General features: G+C 36.7%; 2 protein-coding genes across 2 annotated transcripts; one reads left to right on the top strand and one right to left on the bottom strand.

Annotated features, from left to right (window-relative positions):
* The first annotated feature begins 693 nt into the window (after positions 1–693).
* LOC149837056 (glutamate--tRNA ligase, cytoplasmic-like) lies at positions 694–12429 on the top strand. The gene is made up of 7 exons (XM_090007224.1): positions 694–865; positions 1172–1310; positions 8938–9034; positions 9140–9293; positions 9401–10491; positions 10575–11042; positions 12011–12429. The coding sequence occupies exons 2-7, from the start codon at positions 1174–1176 to the stop codon at positions 12260–12262; spliced, it is 2199 nt and encodes a 732-aa protein (XP_089863350.1). The 5' UTR covers positions 694–865; positions 1172–1173; the 3' UTR covers positions 12263–12429.
* Positions 12430–14177: 1748 nt separating this feature from the next.
* Positions 14178–17992, bottom strand: LOC149837057 (uncharacterized). Its single transcript, XM_090005793.1, has 3 exons — positions 17712–17992; positions 15845–16127; positions 14178–14720 (listed from the first exon to the last, which is right to left on the bottom strand). Exons 1-3 carry the CDS (start codon positions 17817–17819, stop codon positions 14422–14424), a joined length of 690 nt encoding a protein of 229 aa, XP_089861919.1. The 5' UTR covers positions 17820–17992; the 3' UTR covers positions 14178–14421.
* Between the last annotated feature and the right edge of the window lie 1346 nt (positions 17993–19338).

Raw genomic sequence — 19338 nt, forward strand, 5'->3', positions numbered from 1 at the left:
GAACAAGACCCTGATCACGGGTTCCAGACTACGCCTAGGGATGTCAATGGGTCAGGTTTACCTGGGTCTGGACCCGAAGGTCCGATTAATACATGGAGACTGATATAGTTTGTGAAATTTTATACCAGACCTGGGCCTGACCTGAGTTTCATTAAAACCTGCAAATTTTCAATGTAAAAATGATAAAAAATAATATTTTACCGGGTATGGCCCAGTCGGGTTCATGTAGTTCTTAATGGGGTTTGGCTATGGTTTTTTATGGTGAGTCTGATTAAACCCGAGTTCAGACCCAATACCGTACCCAAAAATCGAGACCAGAACTAGTTTCACCTGGGTCCGAACAAAACCCAACCCGTTGACACCCCTACCTACTCACAGAGACACATGTAAAATTTTAATTTATAAAACAATAATTTTTTTGTCAAAAAATAAAGGGCGGACCTTTTGGATAATATAATCCGAGTTGATTTTTATTAAAATAAAATCTTAAAATATTAAAAAATAACAAAATAATATTAAAATATTGATCTTACGTGTCAATATCCGTGTTCACGTGTCTTAGTCTTCTTTTCGTGTCATCATGGACACGCCGCCAAAATAGCATGTGTCTGTGATTTAGGTTCTGGATGATCCGGGTCCATAGGGGCATTCATCAAAACCTAAGAGCAGGCTTTAAGAATAAACATGAAGATAAAGGGGCTGAAATAGAAAGTTTTTCTACTGAAGCCTTGAACAATAAAAAGCAAGCTTGGGGTTTCTTCTCCTCCATTGGCTAGGGTTTCTTGTGGGGAATCCCATTCGTAACTCTCGTCCGATAAATTTTCAGTTTACCTCTTTCTGATCTTCTCGTCTTCTCAAATTACTGGTACGAAATCAATTTTAAAAGAAATTATTTCCTTTTTTTTCGAAGTTTTCTGAGACTAGGATTTAAGCTTTGCTGGTTTTCGATGGAAATTCTATATGATGCCGAAAAAATTTTCTTGAAAAGTTGTTTTTTTTTTTCTTCTCATTTTTCTTGCTTCAGATTGATCAGAATTTTTATATGTGAGATGAATAAGTCGGTTATTTGAAACTGGGCAAGCATTAACGATTTCATTTTGTTTTTTTCCTTCAGTAATAGGAATTCAATTTTTTTCATTTTCCATATTTTTCTCATATTGTTATTCTGCAGATATGGAATTCAAACTATCGTTCGCTGCGGATAGTCCGCCACTTTCAGTGATTGCGGCAGCTAAAATTGCCGGCGTTTCCCTTGCTATCGATCCGACTCTGCCTTCCGGCTCATTGCCGGAGTTGTCCGATTCTTCAGGGTATACCTCTCTCTCTCTATCTCTCCTGTGCTTTTCCTTGGGTTAAGTTGGTGGTTTGGTTTGGGTATGATATTGATCAAGAAGGTGTCTTTCGTTTAATCTTTTATGAGGATATTTTGTTTATCTGAAGAAGCCCTGTTCATTGTCTCACTAAAGTGTGCTTCAGTATTATGAAAATATCATGGATTTTTTATCTTTCTTTCCCCCGGAACTATAAGGTGGTGTTTGGATGCAACCTCTTTATCCAGATGAGCGGGAGGTGGGATCTTCTATTATAGATGATGATGCGATTTCCCAGCTTATCCCGTTTATCTGGGTAAGTGGGTGCACCCAAACACCCCCTAAATGTCACTAGTTCTGAATTTATCATAATATCTTCGAATTCCCTAGATTATCTATGTAGTCCAGTATGCATGAAAAAAAAATGAAAATTTCCTTTTTCCCATTTTTAGTTTTCTTTCTTTTTCTCAGCTTTTGAAGAGAATTTCCTGAGAAAACAGTGTATTTGCTATCGAGATGTTCTTGAGGATGATCTCTTGTGACGTAGAATTGGATCATAATATTTTTAATGGTACCTCCAGTTAGTCTGTCTGTCTGTTCTGTTCTCCCTTTTTACTTATCGGACTAGGTATTTGTCGCATATTTTGCAAGGTTTTTTGCGGCCTTTTCATTTATGAAGCATTTGGACATACTAACTTTATTCAGAAAAGTGGGATAAATAGGGAAATTGCATTATGGACTCTTATCTGTATCCTTAGCTTATGTCACTTGCTTGGATAAGCAGGTGCATCTGAGCATACTCTTAAGGAATGTAATGGAAGAGATGAATATGTTGTGATATTTGTCACCACTGCAACAACGTAACACATTATCATTTACTGGCTAGGCTTTTTGTTCATTTGGACATATTCATGTGTTTGTTGAGGGCAATAGGTTTCAAAAATATACTTTCGTTAACATGCTCAAGGATGTCAAATCATTTCCTTGTTATTCTTGTACCAAAATCATGTTTTTGTAGAATAGTTACTATGAATCCTTGCTATTCGTTTATCAAAATCATGGGTTTTGTAGAATAGTTACTATGAATCCTTGCTATTCTTTTACCAAAATCATGGTTTTTGTAGAATAGTTACTATGAATCTATTGTTAAGTTGATGTATGTATGCATTTCTATATATATATATATGCTTTGTATATATATATATATATATTTAAAATGCTGTAATAGGTAAATACCCATTAGGGATCTTTTGGTCATTTCAGTCTTTGTAATAGGTTGCCCTCATTAGGGGCACATTAGTACTTTTACTTTATTTTGTTAATTTTGTCCTTTTCTGTTTTTATAGGGACTATTTGGTCAAATATCAAATAGAGCTGTTGGGTTCTTTTTGGACTAGTCAATATAGAGTTGACTAGTCAATAGAGCTGTTGGAATAGTCCAACAACTCTATTTGAGACTACCTCTTGTGTATAAATAGGGTTGAACCCTCCTCTTGTTCTTTAATGCTTCTCTTAAGCATTAATACTCAATAAAATATATATACTTTTATGTTCTTGTGTTCCTTTTTCAAATTCTTTGTTGTCTTGAATGCACTTAGTGCTTATGTAGTACCTTTGTGCTCTTGTATTGGCCCTTAGTTGAACTTGTCTATGTTCATGCACAATTTATGTTTATGATCTTGTAAGCCCTTAGAGGCACTTGTTTTGTATTTTCGCATATTTTATTACATGGTATTAGAGCCAAGAAATCTTTCTTGGCATTTTGCCTTTTGGGTCTTGGGATTCTTTGGTTCAAGTTCATGTTTCATGAAGGTTCATGATCGTTGTGTAGCTTGGATTCAAGAAAAATCTTGACCCGATATGTGTCTTGAATCTTTAGTGTTACTTGAGTTATCTATCTCATGCATTATGCATGAGAAACCACTCATTTTTCTTATCTTTGAAACGTTATTAGTTATTTTTGCTAAAAACTAAAATCCTTAAATGTTTTTTAAAATTATTGTTGGATTTATTCTTATTAAATGTTTTATAAGGTTTATAAAATTTATTTGATCTTGTGAAATGATATATACAGATGATTTTATGAGATCTAGTTTGAATCATAGATTTTGAACTTATTTTATATGTATGTATATGATCTAGTATTCTTAAGCATGTATTGGCATTTAGATGCTTTATTTAAGCACTTTATGGTTATAAATGTCAAATCATGTTCGTACTTATTGTTATTGAAATTTGTTTGTTTTTAAAAAATTGTCAAATACTTTAAAATACTTTAAAATATTTATTTTAAAATGGTTTGATGTGTCATTCACAAGTATGTTTTATGGGATTTTGCTTTGATGTATTATTATGTGAAACATAAAATATTTTATGAAATATTAAAAAAAATTGTGGTTTGTATCTTAGTGATCATGGATATTTTGTTATTTTTGAAATTTGAATAAATATTATTTTTATATTGATATATGATCCTTATGCATGAGGTATTGAGCATGGATTCTTTTTATGAGAGTTATTTACTTTTATGAATGTTTTTAAAATTATTAAAAATAGTTATGTTATTGTTGTTCCTTTTGTGTCCTTTGTAATAATCTCTTGTGGATAATTAGATCACGTATCGTATGGTACTTTTTATATATATCTTGCGTTAAAGTAGTCTATTACTTGCATATATGCTTAAATGTGTTCTTATACAAATCTTATGTATTATTTATTGCTTTTGTATAGGATATGTGACTTTAAGTTATTAAGATTATTGCATATACTTGAATGTTGATTTCTTTATGAGTATCCATGATTAGTTGTACTTGTGTATGCTCTTGGTTTCCTATATGGTTATTTGAGAATCTCTATATATGTTTTGGCTCTCTTTAATGTTGTATGTCTTTGTTGTCTCATAGTAGATTGGCTTGTATTAACCATGCATATGACTGCATTAATTGACATCTCATCTTGTTGTGCATATTATTGCACTATATTCATTCTAAGGTTTCATCTACCTTTATTGGATTTGATTTGAAAATTTATTTTTTCAAATTGGTTTCTATATATGAACTCACTTATTTGAAAATTGATTTATGTGAGTATGTATTGTCTTCTTACTATGTCACAGGGATTCGGCCAACCAGGTGTTGCACCCGCGTCAATGCGATGCGGGTGCGCGTGCGGCACTCGGTGCGGTCAACCTGACCCTGGGTGCGGACAATGCCCCTGCCGACTTGACGACACAAAGCAGGCGACGATCTTGCTGCTTGACCGAGAAAACAAAAAAGGTCGAAGTAGAAGAAGGTAGAGAGAAGAACAATGTTTTAAAACTCGCCGAGTCAACTCGTTGACTCGGCTAACTCGGCCCTCCAGCGAGTCAACCCGGCAAGGCAAACTCGGTTTGCCAAAACTCGGGCTTGACTCGGTCTGACTCAGGCGAGTTTTGGGATGTTTGAAATTTGTTTTTTGAGTTTCAAATTACAACTTCGAAATATATAAGTACATATATTTTAACAAGGGTTACCCCCATATTTTGTATAAAAAAGAAAATAAAAATCATTTAAAGATAAAAAAGCATTTAAATCCATAGAATAAAATCGCCATGTTGTTCGAACTACTGTTCACCCTGTGTTATCAACTTATTCTAGCAAAATATTTTAAAGAAATGATTCTCACTATATATGGAGGGTCAACTGTGCCTATGGGAAGTCACATTTAGGTTTCATCATCCATCATCCATTTGTTATGTGAACAAGCATTGTACATATTCAAATATTAGTAGTTTTTTTATAGTTGTGCCATTAATATATTTTCTGCATAGTTTTATACATGAGAAAATTGCTTATTTATGTTGATATTGGGCATTCTGTAAACTTTCAATATGCACATATATCCCTATTTTACATTTATGGATTTGTTAGAGAGGGAATTAAAACTTTTAAAACAAGCTAGCATATATGATTGGCCATTTTAGGAACCTTAGGTAGTAGCAGACTGAACTCATGGTGACCAAATCCTCTAATTCAAGTCATGAATTAGTCAAAGTGCTTGTATAGATATCAAATTCAATTATTCAAGCAAACCTCTATAGCTCTTTGCGGTTGTTTTTATATTCTTACAGACATTTGGAGACTATGTTTACTCAAAAACATGGTTTCAGACAAATTATATATTGTTTTTCTTTTAAAATCAAAAGTTAACAAAACCCGGTCCGAGTCATCGAGTTGACCCGCCGAGTCACGAGTCAATAAAGAACGAGTCAAGTTCCGAGTCACGGGTTTTAAAACCTTGGAGAAGAAGCGGTATACCTGTAGATTCACCGACGAAGGGGGAGCCCAGGGACGCCAGTGGCAAGGAACGACCCAGGAGGGGTTGTCGGGGGGTTTGACAGCTGCAAAAAGGAGGCGACGCGGGGGTGTTGGGCGATCATCCAGGATCTCAGCAAAGGGGGCCGACGATGGTGTCGGAGAACCCAACGAGGTTGAGAGAATACGAGAGGTAGAGGGAAAGAGAGGCAGTCCCGGAGGATCGCTGACAACGGCGATTGCAGACAACAGAGAGAGGGAAAGAGAGCTCGGGGTTTTGGAGGGTTTCGCAGGGGGGGGCGTCGGACTGGGGTGGTGGCAGCGGGTTGTCGGCAGTGGTGATTGTCGGAGCACGGGGGTCACCGGCGATTCGATCATCGACGTCAACATCGAAGGGGACAGAGACGGGCGAGTGAGAGGAGAGAGAAAAGGGGCAAGGGTTTTTCCCTTCGCCTCTTAGCCTGCGTCTTTTAAAAGGTGCATGCGAACAATCTGGAACCCGGGTCAGGCTCGGATCCGGGTCCGATACGGCAAACCAACATCGTCGAGTGTCCGATACGTGCCCAACACGTGTCAGACTTTTTTTTTTAATGAGGGATTTACACATATGCTTGTCTCAAAGATTAAGCCATGCATATGTAAGTATGAACTAATTCAAGACTGTGAAACTGATAATGTTGTTAACTGATAAAACATATATATATATATATATATAAAACATATATATATATATATAAATATATATATATATATATATATAGTGCCGCACTCCCGCACCTGCACCCATGTGACATAGCCTTCTTATGACATTTGTTTTGTTGATCACAAATTTCATTTCTTTTTGGCCTTGTTATTGGATCAGGGTTAGCCGTTGAGGTGAGTTATGTGTGCACCTCATGTCATCTTATCAGTTTAGATTCCCAAGGGTTATGAGTGATGTATTGTCACTTATCTTGGGTCTGATTGATATTTGATTGACTTCTGGATCCATGTTGGCTTTGTTGAAGTAAAGATGTTTGTTGGGGTAGTTGTGTGCACCTTATTTTTTATTAGTTTAGATTGTTGGCTTATAGTTCGATTCTAACTAACGGTTGTTTGATTTTTGGTTCTATGGGTGTGTTGTATCACTCATTTGTTTATTTGGCCTTATGTTGGATGCTTATAATCATGTTTATTTGTGATGACTATCTATTTTTGAAACTATGGTGTTTCGAAAGATTGTTAAAATTGATATCCTTATTCTTCTTAGTGACATAGTTTGTTTTAATTACAAGCTCTCTTACCTTGTGTGTTTTTTCCTATTATGCCTCTTATTTAAGTGTCATTTTATGTAGACAAGGGATGCTATTTTGTGGTGAGTTATGTGCACCCATTGGTTATTCACACTTTTTTGTGTGTTTGTATTATGCTCTTGTTCTAATAGCATTTATACTTGAATATTGAGGTTTGTATCTTATTTAAGTAACATTTTATATAGACAAGGGATGCTATTTTTGGTGAGTTATGTGCATCCGTTGGTTATTCACACTTTTTGTTTGTTTTCATTATGCTCTTGTTCTAGTAGCTGATATACTTATATTGAGGTTTGTCTGTTATTTAAGTGTCATTTTATGTAGACACAATATGTTGTTTTGTTAGTGTGGTGAGTTATGTGTACCCATTGGTTATTCACACTTTTTGTATGTTTGTTAAGCCCATAAGCAGTGTTGTGATTGTGCTCTTGTTCTAGTACTTGATACACTTGAATTTTGAGGTTTGAAGGTCTAGTGCGGTGATTGCTTGTGGTGGTCGAATTATTGTTGAGATTTGCAAAATATCATTTCTTGATATTTGTGGGATTTTTAAAATCTCTTCATAAATTTTTTAAACTTTTACTAGTTTTTTCTTGTATAAAAAAATGTTTATTGATGAAATTTCACGCATTTCATTGATAACATATATATATGTTTTAAAGATTGTTATTTTGTTCCTTGTACTTAAACCCATTCTTGGTTGTGTGAGTGAATTCTACTGGGTTGTGATTTATGAGATTGCTTTCATTAATTATTATGTGCATTAAAAATATTGCATATATATGTCTCATATGGATTATTCGTGTTCACATTGTTATATGCATAAATTTCATTAAGTCTTCTTTTCTTGAGGGTTCTTTTCTTTGAAATGTTATGCTTTATATGCATGTTGTTTTCAGTATAAATTGATGATTTGTTTTATTTGAAGTGTTTTTCTAAAAAAATTGAGATATTATTAATACATGATTATTTATCTTTTCTTGATAATTTATATGTTCTTTAGTGATTAAATTCCCTTATGATCGATATTTATGTTTTTTTGAAAACTATGTTGATTTTAGGTTCATGATTGTCCAAAATTGATTTCATAAAAAAACTTCTTAGAGGTATGCACCTCTTATCTTAATTAATAATTGTCTAAAAATTATTGCTACTTCGTTTGAAAAATTATACTTGTTACTCTTGTTTAAAATATATATTTGTTTTGAAACTTTATAACTATTTGGTTAGAATACCTTCTTTTGTTTTGTTCTCTTTGCAGGTTCTTAAAGATGTGATGGATTGAGAAAAGAATATCTTTGATGCATCATGACGATGGAGATAGTTGATGAAGGCATTTGGGGATGATCACCAATGAAGACACTTGAAGACTTGGATTCTTTCTATTGATTCTTTTTTGTATTTCTAAACTTTCGGTATATCACACCGTAAGTTTGACGGGGAGTGTTAAGTTATATATATATATAATGATGTAATAGGTAAATTCTTATTAGAGGTATTTTGGTCATTTCAGTCTTTTTAATAGGTTGTGCTGCCTATTAGGGCACATTAATACTTTTACTTTATTTTGTTCTTTTTGTTATTTTCTGTTTTTATAATAACTATTTGGTCTCAGTTCTTTTTGGACTAGTCAACATAGAGTTGACTACTTTATAGATCTGTTGAAATAGTCCAACAACTATATTTATAGCTATTGGAACAGTTCAACAGCTTTATTTGAGACTACCTCTTGTGTACAAATAGGGGTGAAAGCCCCCTCTTGTTCTTTAATGCTTCTCTTAAGCATTCATGCTCAACAATATATATTTTTTATGTTCTTATATTCATTCCTCTTTTGTATTCTTTGTTGTCTTGAATGCACTTAGTGATTGTGTAATGCCTTTGTGATCTTGTATTGTCCCTTAGTTGGACTTGTGTATGTGCATGTGCACTTTGTGATTATGATTTTGTAAGCCCTTAGAAGCCCTTGTTTTGTATTTTCGTATATTTCATTACATCTATAATGTCTGTTTTGATGACCGTTGTACTTAATCTATTTACCAGATCAAAATGGCAGGGAACCACCAAGCTTCTCCGTCATTTTGGACAAGGTGCAAACCTTCCAAATTTTCATCCCTTTGATGCAGTTGAATTTAAACAGGTGGTTCAAGGTTCCTCACCTTATAAAAAAAGCCAGTTTCTTTTTCCCATGAATAAATGTCTTTAATACCTGCTTTTTGTGGGTATACTGCAATGCCATTGACAGGTTGAGAAATGGCTAGAGTATGCAGCGACCTTTTCATCTGGAGCAGGATTTGAGAATGCATGTGAATGCGTGGACGGCTATCTGTTGAACCGGACTTTCTTGGTTGGTTATAGCTTATCTATTGCAGACATAGCCATCTGGTCAGGTCTTGCAGGTACTTCTGCATACTCTACTGTACATTTAGGATTTGAACACATGCTTTCTATCTGGCATGGTTGGTAACTTCTTTTTGTACTATTGCCTGTATGCTTGTTTCTAAAGGTACCGGGCAAAGATGGGATAGTTTGAGAAAGTCCAAGAAATATCAGAATTTAGTTCGCTGGTTTAACTCAATAGCATCAGAATATGGGACAGCCTTAAATGAAGTTACTGATGCATATGTTGGCAAAAGAGGATTGGGGAAGCCAAAATCTGCAAAACTGGAGGAGGAGTCTACTATAAATGCCAACAGTAATGATAAGTCTGTAAGCCCTTTCGCTGTAGACCTTCCAGGGGCAGAAGTTGGCAAGGTGGTTCTACGATTTGCTCCAGAGCCCAGTGGTTACCTTCATATTGGCCATTCCAAGGCTGCACTTCTCAACCAATACTTTGCTCAAAAATACCAAGGAAGACTGATAGTGCGTTTTGATGACACAAATCCTGCTAAGGAAAGCAATGAGTTTGTGGAGAATATCTTGTTAGACATAGGCACTTTGGGGATCAAATATGAGAGAGTTACTTACACTTCAGATTACTTCCCACAGTTGATGGAAATGGCTGAGAAATTGATAATCAATGGAAAAGCATATGTTGATGATACACCACGTGAACAGATGCAGAAAGAGAGAATGGATGGCATTGAATCAAAATGTAGGAACAATGATGTTGCAACTAATTTGGCTTTGTGGAAAGAAATGAAAGATGGGACAGAAAGGGGTCTGCTGTGCTGCTTACGTGGTAAATTGGACATGCAGGCCCTGAACAAATCACTTCGAGATCCAGTTTATTATCGTTCCAACCCAGTTCCTCATCATCGTATAGGAAAAGTCTATAAGGTGTATCCAACCTATGACTTTGCTTGCCCTTTTGTTGATGCATATGAAGGTATAACACATGCACTACGTTCAAGTGAATATCATGATCGTAACGAGCAGTATTACAGGATTTTAGATGATATGGGAGTGCGTAAAGTACAGATCTATGAATTCAGTCGGTTGAATCTTGTGTACACTCTTTTGAGCAAGCGTAAACTTTTGTGGTTTGTTGAGCATGGGAAAGTTGAGGGTTGGGATGATCCTCGGTTTCCCACTGTACAAGGAATGGTGCGTAGAGGCTTAACTGTTGAGGCTCTTCTTCAGTTCATTCTTTCACAGGTAAGCTATTTGCACATAAATCTTCTTTTCTTATTATATTTGCTTTTACTAAAGGAATATAAATCTCCTTAATATTCTTTCAGGGTGCTTCAAAAAATCTCAACCTCATGGAGTGGGACAAATTGTGGACCATCAATAAGAAATTAATTGATCCAATATGCCCAAGGCATACTGCAGTTCTTGAGGAGGGACGGGTAATTTTGACTTTAACTAATGGTCCTGAAACACCATTTGTTCGAATTATACCTCGGCATAAAAAGTATGAGGGTGCTGGACTAAAGGCTACTACATTTACAAAGACGATTTGGATAGAAAGTGCTGATGCTTCTGCTATGTCAGAAGGAGAGGAGGTAACTTTAATGGACTGGGGAAATGCTATCATAAAAGAAATCCATAAGGATCAGGATGGAATTGTCACCCGCCTAACAGGAATTTTACATCTTGAGGGGTCTGTGAAAAGTACCAAATTGAAACTTACATGGTTGCCCGAGACAACAGAACTGGTTAATCTTTCTTTAGTCGATCTTGATCACCTGATCACGAAAAAGAAGGTACATTTATGCTTCTGATTTATTCTATAGTTTGAGGTTTTCTCACTTTGCAGTTGTCTTTTTTATATACAATGAGATTTCAGGATTCACCCTACTAGCAGGGCTCTGTGCAACAAGCTGGGTTCTCATGAGAAGCTTGGGCTTCACTGAAGCTTGCTTATATAATAAATAAACCGAGATCAAGCCTGAAAATACTTAACAAGCTTGGCAAGCTTAGTTAAGAGTTTGTTAAATATTTAATAATCATATAAAGTATCTTATGTTATCTATGTATGTTTGATAATATTTTGGCATAAAAGGCAGTGCTCATGTGGTGGTATTTGTATGTTTTGCATGAGGGACCTCGTAGATCTCACGCTTGTGAAAAAAGGTAGACAAAAGACAATTATGCTTCATTTTGATCATAACACCTCATAGGTGGTGCATGAACATGATAGTTAATTCCTAGTTAGGCAGAGGCATCTTTGCCCACTCATTGCTTGTGCTTCATTTTCTTTCTTCCTCTCACATGTTATACGCATTTGGTTTCTTTTTAGCCTTCTAGTTAGACAGTCTGCTCAGATTTTCTGATTTAACTGCGTGCAAACCATTTCAAACTGCTATTTGTTTCTGCTGCACCCTAGCCTTTGAAAGAGCAGGCCATGAATGTTGATTTGGTCCATTGCTATTTTGGGTTGTCACTTGGTCTCTTTCACATCTTTAGTTACTGCAAAGATCTTTAGCATATGATCTCATATTCAGTTGTAGTTTTCAAGTTAATAACTCATTTTGCTTGCCCAAATGTAGGAATTGTTTTCTTTTGTCTGTACTCTGTGTAGCTGGTTACACCAAATTATAAACCTTTTATTACATATCTTCACTGCTTTCCATATTTAAGAAACTTTTCTTATCGATCAGATCGCTGTTTTCTGAGTTAGTTCCCCTCGGTATTGGCGGAGCTATCAAATGCTAACCTTCTCTAACTGCAGTTGGAAGAAGGGGAGGACTTCCTTGACGTGCTCAATCCCTGCACTAGACGGGAGACGCCAGCTCTGGGTGACTCCAACATGCGAAACTTGAAACGTGGAGAGATACTGCAGCTGGAAAGGAAAGGTTATTACCGGTGCGATGTTCCTTATGTGCGATCTTCAAAGCCAGTAGTTCTGATTGCAATCCCTGATGGTAGACTTCAAACACCATTGAGCTTATCCAGAGATCTCAACAACCTCCAGATCCACTAGACATTGTTGTTGAACTTCTACTCAGATGCCTGATGTCGTTGTGTTGTATCATGGGGATCCAAAATTTTTGTTTTAGTTTCTCTTTGTTTCGGTTCGATTCCCTATTAAACATGTGTGATTTTTGTATCTCGGATTTTACACTTGCAGAATTTTCCATCTTCATGAAGTCGTGGTCTTCTTTGATCCTTGCAATTCTGGTGTTGTATGTCTGAAATATGGATGACGATGCCTGGTCTGAGCATGATCATGTGGTCTTCTTTGATCCTTGCAATTCTGGTGTTGTATGTCTGAAATATGGATGACGATGCCTGGTCTGAGCATGATCGTTGGTTTGGTAGAGTTTTTTTTTTAATTAGAAAAAGATTGGGTGGTTTCTCTAGAAAAAAAGAGAGTAATAACTGAAACTTATAACCTACTTTTCTCCATATATTCGTCCTTCCAAACAAAAGCATTTGGGGATGTCATCAAAACGTCATGACTTGTGTCTCAAGATCAAGATCTTTGGTTGAAAGTCACTTCCCCCATCTTCTCATTTAGTATAAACTTGTGACCACAATCTCTTGTGTAGCTTTCCTAATAGGGCTTCATAATTAGAATCAAATCTTATGGTTTATCCAAAGAATAAATGAATTTCCCTTTGTTTTTTAAAATTTAAATGTCTCCTATGACAATGAAAATGTGGCTAAGAAATCATTCCCATCAAGCTCGAATCATGTAATTGCAGTTTGCTTAACTTTATGAAGGAATATGCCGCTGGCTCTTTTTTAGTTAATTTTAAATTTTAAATGGAGTACTGAACAATTTGTAAACTGGGGATGCCAATGGGTGGCGTTTGCGTTAGGCATCCGACTGGAGTCCCGAAATGGAACATAAAGATGTAGATGCTCCCTTGAATATTACTCAGGTCGGTCCGAACCTTGCCCAGAGTAATATGGGGGTTGCGTTTCATCTATAATTTTTGTCGGATATCCGACCTCACTCGGTCTAATCCGAGTATACATATATATAGATAAAGTGGTAGCTGGGCATGCCTAACACACACACACACATATATATATATATATATATATATATATATATATAAACGTGGTAGCTCGTTTTTTTGAAAATTGTAGGCCATTGATTTTTGAACTCTTGTAAAAACCTATCCATACATAGAAATCAAATGCTCCAATAACTGATTCCTATAAACACAAGCATAAGCATATAGATCACTTATGTTCAATCAAAATTTCAAAGGAACCCAAAAATCTAATAGCATGTTTCATTTAGCACAGTGCCATGGATCTATTACCCTCTATATATAGTGAGAGAGATGCAAACATGCTAAATAAGTTTTTTAGCTTTTTCAGTGTTTTTTTAGTGATTCCAACCCCATAGATGCGTCCGGTTTACTAAAAAATGATACCTGAAACATGTATTTTGGATAAAAAATGATATTTAGAGCCTAAAAATTTTACAAAGATTTTGGACGCTCTTGTGGGAATCGACCACTCTAAGAGTTGATCTCTATAAAATCAAGTACACAGATCACGTAGATCACCTGCATGGTTAAAATTTAAAAATAAAATGAAAAACCTTGAAAAACCCATTTAGTATGTTTGCATCATGGTAAGTAGACCTGAAATTTATACTAGCGGCATATTCTCTTATTCTCATCTAAAGGTTCAGAAGCATTTATCCTTTCGCTGTTTCATGAAATAACCTCTATGTTCTGATCATCCCAGGGCAGGTAGCGATGTATCCATTATAGAAGTTGATGAGATTCGTGGAATTTGTTGGCTGAATGTGGTAAACAACAGAGTTACATAAAAAGATCACGAATAACTCTGAAGCATCAGTTAGCTAACTTGGGTTCATCCTCATGCAAACTCAAGGTATTCACACAAAGACATGAAAACAAAGAAATGGAAAATCAGAAAGAAAACCATTTTTCTTTACTTTGGCCACCGCAAATCAGTAGGGTACCCTTCGGATATAAAACTAATGAAACTTCCAAGAATTGGCTATTACAACTGCCAAAGCGAGTATTCAGACTGCTACCCCACCCACCCCCATATATTTACAAAATTTAGACGGATGCCCCTTCAAGAAGTCCTGTAAATTTGTCCCAGAAGGGGACATGATTAAACACCTACATAAGTGCAGAGAAACTAATCCTACCAAGACCACATTACGGGGGTCGTATGAGGACTTTGAGCAGTCATACAATGCTGCTGCCACTGCAAACCTTCAACCCCCATCCCTGCTGGCTGTGATGCCCCGACACTGATTCCCGTGTCCTCTTCCATCTCTGCATCCATTTCTTCAGCTTCCATTGGCTCAAATGGCATTGCCTCAGCTGCTACCGCTTGATGTTCCGGGAGATAAGATGGTGGCACCCAGGGGACAACAGCCAACCTATCACTTGTTCCTACTCCATGTAAGGATGTTGTGCTTGGCCTAGGGGTTGATTGATCTGAGAGTAACAACATGGTAAGCATGAGTTGATAAGTTGGCCATAAGAATAAAAGTAATTAATAAGTTGATAACACTATCCACTAGAAATACCGTACATTGCTCTTGGAAAAACCTTGCACTTAGGTGCAAGACTTTGGCCAACTGATATACTCCGTCAACAACTTAATGGCCTCATAAAATTTAAAGAATGTGAACCTTGAATTAAGGCACCATATTGGAGTGTGACGGTAATGACTGCATCTTGGAACCAGGGTGGCTCTGGCTGTGTTGCTTGAACACCCAGAGATAGGTAAAACCAAGGTTGCCAGACTAGGAAGCAGAAGCGGGAAACTACATTTTAAAATGTATAGGAAGCGGGAAGCAATAAATTAAAAAAAACAATATAAGAATTGAATGAGAAACAAAATAAAATGCAAATAAAAACTAAAATAAAAGTGACTTATTAAATTTCATGATTTTTTAGTGTAAGAATTAAATTTTTAACAAAATCTAAAAAATATGACTGCCAATTCAGAGAAAGCACATGAAAGTGAGTGTGAAGTATGAGAGAAAACACATAAAAAACATGAAACTTAGACTGATAAAACATATAACACGAATAGATAAAGCATGCAGAAAGCATAGGAGAAGCGTGAGAGAATCGAGATTCTCATAAAGTTTCGGAAGCAAGGAGTATTGCGCTTTCGAAGCGAGTTTTCAAGAAGCAGACTTCCCACCTATCTAAGAAGCTTCCAGTAACTCCGGGTAAAACACAAGCATCCAAAAAAATTGTGTGGTTAAACTGTTTTCAGTAGCAACTGTTTATGTTGTGACTAAGACAAGATGCTGCACTCCCAAAAAACAAGAGGACAATACACTTTAGGTATTTTCATAATAATAACTGGTGAAAGCAAGGTGAAACAGTAAACTCCTAATCAAGCCTGACCAGGAAAAAAAAGTTGGAGAAAACCTATATGGTCAGAAGCTTTCACAACTGATGCGAAATAATATGACAATCTCCAAACCGTCCTTTGAGCAAGAAGAAAAGATGAGTTCATTGCATCACTTGATTTGGATGCTTATAGATGCTTATTGTAATGGGAAAAAAAATCACAAATAAGAAGGTAATGGAGTAAATCTTACTCTTTAAACCTGTGATAAAGTCTGAATCCACTGTATAAGAAATATCAGATGACACAGGAGTGTTTAAATTGATCAGAGCCACATAAGAAGGTGAGTTCACAGGCTTGTAAAGAACAAGAGCTCTCTCTTCATTCAGAGAAACGAGTGGGTCTACTTCAGTGATTACAGCTGCCGGCTGTTTGCTATCATCTTTCATGTCAAATGGATGTTCACCATGAAATTGGTGTTCAGAAGCTTCGGAAAGTTCTGGTTCTTCTTCCAAAATTGGGAGCATTACACCATCCTATAAATTCAAAAAGAACAATGTCTCTCAATCTCTCCCCATAAAGAAGATAGCTGAATAATAAGAAAACATGATAAGAGAAATCACTGTTCCAGAGCCACAGGAAAGCATGTTCCTTGCTAGTAGCTACAAGGTTGGGTGCAACACCATCCTATAAATTTAGGAAGAAAACAACGTCCATCCCCACACAATTAACACTACATGTAGAATGAATCCGGAAAAGAAAAAGCAAGACCCTTCTTAGACGTCAACCAAAAACACAAAAACAATGACCTTCTTAGAACATGACAAAAAAGAATGTTCAAATTTGCCTACCCAAAACCAAGGTGGTGTTCACAAACTCTGCATTCAAGTTGATTTGTGGATCATCACAAAGTTTGACGCATCCCCAACCATTCCAAGAAAAAAAAAGTCTGTTCACGAATCTAAGCTTAGCACCCGAACACCTTGACACATCCCTATCACATCCAGCCTAAAATACAAATACATAAACCAAAAAGCCCCAAAACGTTGGAAGTCTATAGAGACATAATCTCTTCTACATATCTGAATGGTCATGTCCATCTGAAGTTCTGAACTGTAGCTTGGATCAGTCCATGAGTCAATCGGAACTTTTCAGCAAATTCACAAATCTCATGTTAAGATGCAGTACGCAAACTTGAACCCCGCAATACATTACTTGGTTCATGAGTCTAATCCGAGTATGTCACAAAATTGACCAGGTAAGATCAACATGGTGTTCGAATACTACTCTAAACTATTTTGACTTTTTCAGCGATAGTGACACAATTCTCACGACAACGTATCTAAAGATTGTGTTGACTCATGAGTTGGAACTGTCAATTTATATTGTTTTTCAGCGTGAAACTGAATAGAACTTCGAACAAAAGTCCACAAACTAATTCAGATAAGCATGGCCCTAAATCTACATGAAAACATGAAAAAGGCTTGTTCCTAGACACCGAAAGAATAAGAAAATTGGGTCATGTTTCTCACAAATAGCTTCGGACCAGCTATAAGAACGAATACCTTGCACTAGCAGAACTTATTTGAATTCCATCTAATTGACTCAAACAACACGAAGCCCGCCAAATTTCCTCACAAACTCAGAACCAATGTCCATCATTCACCAAATACACCAGAACAGACCACTCTGTAGTGGGGTTATTAGTTTTTCTAACATATCGTGAGATTTTCCCCTTCCGAGAAAACCCCGAAAAAGGAAAACTGCAACCATGATTCGTTCTCCCTCTTTCCTCACAAGCTATATACCCAAAATTCCACCTATACAGAATCCATCCTTTTTTCCTTTCCTTCTTTCTTATGCGATCCCCATAAAATGCCTTTCCCCAAAATTCCTCCGCCTTTTCAACAACAAGAAAAACAACCACAGTTATAGTTGTTGTTGTTGTTGACTATTCTCTTAATCGGTCCGATTTTCCACGTAAATTCAAAGGGCCCAACCAAAATAATCAACAAAACTTTCTAAACATTCCGAATTTTTCTTCTAGAAATCCGATAGAAAATCAAAAGAAAAAAGAAAAACCGTATGTGAAGGGGAAAACGAGAGAGATAGAGAGTTACCAGGCGGCGAATCTTCCTAGCCGGAGGAGGCAGGGAGAAATCGAAGTCATCGAATACATCACCTTCGAGATCCTTTCTCTTCATCTTCGCGGACACGAACCCAGCCATCAACGTCGCCGGAACCTGGACAAATGGTGAAAAAGAATGCCGGAATTTGGGGGACTAAGACCCAAAAAAGACGGAACCCGAAGGGAGATAAAGGCAAGAGAAACAAAAGAATCACCCCACCCACCCTCTCTCTCTCTCTCGTCGTAAGGTTCACTGAACAATGGGATCTTTTTCTTATAGATAGAGAAAGGGAAGGTGGGTCTCTCTCTCTCTCTAATATATATGAGAGAGAGAGAGAGAGAGAGAGAGAGAGAGAGAGAGAGAGAGTCTAGACCTCTCCAGAAACCCCCTCCCTCTCTCATCCTGATAATAACCTGAAATTGCCATATTTGCCATATCACTCAGCGGCTCATGTGTCAATGGATTGGATTCGGTTCGAATCCAAGGTGAACCCAATATGCTCTTGATGAGATACTGGATGTATTCAGATGCTTCATGATCTTTGTTGGGTCTGAGAGCCTCAATCCTATGCCAATCATTTATATAATGGGACCTTGGAGAGTGTTACGGATCCAACGAAAGTACAGTAGGGCTTTTGGATTGTTCAATCCAATTCCAAGCTGCTACCGTGCTGCAGATTCCAAGCAAATGTCGAGGGAATCCAAATCCAACTTGAAGATTCAGATCCATTTGGTGGTAAAGAAAACATTGAAGTTTAAGATCCAGATTCAATGTAATAACCGGATTCAAAATATATGATAAAAAAACTAGAAGCTTGGCCATAGAACATGCAGCAAGGAAACCCCCGGGCCCCACAACTAAATTATTTGCACAAATCATAATTTAGCTATTTTATGCTTTATTATGCATTTTTTTGTTTTCTTCGTTAATTAATTTATTTTTTGAACGATTTATACCTTTTTAAAAACACCCGTGTGTCAGCGTTTGATTTTTTTTCAGGTTACAACTCAAACAAGTGTGGTTTGATATCAAAGCTCCTAAATTTTCAGGTGACAAAATGATAAAATCATCAAGAAAAAAAATCAATTGGCTGGATTTATCATATTTTGAGTCATGAATTGTCCATGTTTTATCATATTTTTTGGGCGAGGGGTTCCGCTTATCTGATAGGAGCAGCTAGTGCAGGTCACCTTGTGTTGGGAGGTTGCAGGTTCAAAACCCAATGATATAGTTTGTATAACTGATAGGGGTCGGCCTAACACTAGCTTGCCTTACACACCGTACATCCTGAAGGCTGATGTACGGCTCCCTCGTACACCCCACTGAGCACCATGTGACGCTCAGTGAAGACCCCGTTCCTGGGGTGCACACGCTCTCTTCGGGTGTGGCTCTACACACCTGGCTAGGTGGGTGACATCATACAAATTGGAGGCCGTTGCGAGTTCCATACAAGGGGTGTCTTTTGCTAAAGGAAGCTAATGAAAAACTACCTCTATTGGGTAGAGCAAAAGTTGTGGGTTCATAAAAATCTGTTTAGATTTACTTTGATGTTTTTAGATTTTTTATCATTTAGAATAGGATCTTTTTATGTAATGGATTAATCTCAGACACAAAGTAC

This window comes from Nuphar pumila, chromosome 5 (genome assembly GCF_984573655.1).
Source record: "Nuphar pumila chromosome 5, dmNupPumi1.hap1.1, whole genome shotgun sequence".
NCBI lineage: Eukaryota > Viridiplantae > Streptophyta > Magnoliopsida > Nymphaeales > Nymphaeaceae > Nuphar > Nuphar pumila.

Bases quoted from the DNA above. Each gene is read 5' to 3' on its own strand.
- LOC149837056 (XM_090007224.1), top strand. From the start codon at position 1,174: ATGGAATTCAAACTATCGTTCGCTGCGGATAGTCCGCCACTTTCAGTG. The intron at 10,492-10,574 runs GTAAGCTATTTG...ATATTCTTTCAG, and splicing joins TTCAGTTCATTCTTTCACAG to GGTGCTTCAAAAAATCTCAA. The intron at 11,043-12,010 runs GTACATTTATGC...CTCTAACTGCAG, and splicing joins ACCTGATCACGAAAAAGAAG to TTGGAAGAAGGGGAGGACTT.
- LOC149837057 (XM_090005793.1), bottom strand. From the start codon at position 17,819: ATGGCTGGGTTCGTGTCCGCGAAGATGAAGAGAAAGGATCTCGAAGGT. The intron at 16,128-17,711 runs GTAACTCTCTAT...TTGAATTTATAG, and splicing joins CTAGGAAGATTCGCCGCCTG to GATGGTGTAATGCTCCCAAT. The intron at 14,721-15,844 runs GTAAGATTTACT...TGTTACTCTCAG, and splicing joins CTTTATCACAGGTTTAAAGA to ATCAATCAACCCCTAGGCCA.